General features: G+C 38.0%; 1 protein-coding gene across 1 annotated transcript in view; it reads left to right on the top strand.

Moving 5' to 3' along the window:
- The window catches only part of Angptl5 (angiopoietin like 5), a 117127-nt gene extending 116049 nt beyond the window's left edge, over positions 1-1078 (top strand). The window contains 1 exon segment of the mRNA XM_021206654.1: positions 969-1078. Within this exon segment, the coding sequence (XP_021062313.1) occupies positions 969-1078 (110 nt within the window).
- Positions 1079-1330: the final 252 nt, after the last annotated feature.

Below are 1330 nucleotides of genomic sequence, written 5' to 3' on the forward strand. Positions count from 1 at the left end.
CTTCCAGTGTCTCTCTAGCATCCATTCGAGAGTATCTTCCAGTGTCTCTCTAGCGTCCATTCGAGAGTATCTTCCAGTGTCTCTCTAGCGTCCATTCGAGAGTATCTTCCAGTGTCTCTCTAGCGTCCATTCGAGAGTATCTTCCAGTGACTTCTGCAGAGAAGTATTTTTCAATGGTTTTTCGTGCTGACTTAAATATTGTACTATCTTTTAAGTAAGTACAGATACAAAACTGCTTAGAGTTCCTCATGCTCCAGTTCTTTTATTACTACCAAAGAAAAATAAATTTGTAAATTAAATATTAAAAGTACATGAATTTTATATGGCAAATTAAGCATATGGAGTTGAAACAGTTGATGGTGGTTGTTAAAATGAAACTGTCAGTTTTATAGTAGAAAAATATATCTTGAGGCATTCATCTCTTAGCCTATTTGTTTATATACTCATTTGTTCTTTGTCATCCTTAGAGTGGCAGTTCTTTGTGATGATGGTATTGCCCTCAGCTGAGTGGTTTCCTTTATGTCAGCTGTCTCCACCACCATCAGGCATATGGGCATTCACTTTCTCCAATACATTTCTTGCATCCTCGTAAAATGTTCATCCATATCTTGTAGCGTAGTGTCATCATTCCTTGGTTCCAACTCAACCATCTGCTGTTGTGTTCTTCTTCATCAGACTATTGGTTAAATATATGATCATGATATCTATCTATCTATCATCTATCTATCTATCTATCTATCTATCTATCTATCTATCTATCTATCATCTATTGTCTATCTCTTAGTTTACCCTTGCTAGCTCATGTTTTTTAAACATTTTGTCCCTAGATAGTGGTGCTTCTTTTTTTTTTTTTTTAAGGCTTTGGAGATTTTAGGACATATTGGCTGGTGGCCACTAACAGTAAGAGCTTGCAGGTGGTACTTGCCCATGGCTCTGGCCTGCTTTGTGTGCGTCTCCTTTGTTATCAGGTGAACAGCCACTGGTAGAAGCTCCCACTGCTGCAGACTGTGCTGCGGCTGCGGCTGCGGCTGCGGCTGCGGCTGCGGTTGTGGCTGCGGCTGCCCTTTTTCTACCATGACAGACTACAGTTTCTCTGACACCATTAGCCAGATGCCTAACCTGGACTTTTAAGTGTTTCTGTCATGTCCCAGCGAAGTGAAAGTGATGAATACAACATATTGTGACATGTACTGTCATTCAACTAGCAATTTATCGGAAGGATTAGCTAAAATCGTTATCATTGTAAAATATTTAATGCAACAGCCATTTTATTTTATTTTATTTTATTTTATTTTTTTTTTATTATTTTCTTTATTTACATTTCAAATGC

The sequence above is a fragment of the Mus pahari genome, chromosome 10, assembly GCF_900095145.1.
Source record: "Mus pahari chromosome 10, PAHARI_EIJ_v1.1, whole genome shotgun sequence".
NCBI lineage: Eukaryota > Metazoa > Chordata > Mammalia > Rodentia > Muridae > Mus > Mus pahari.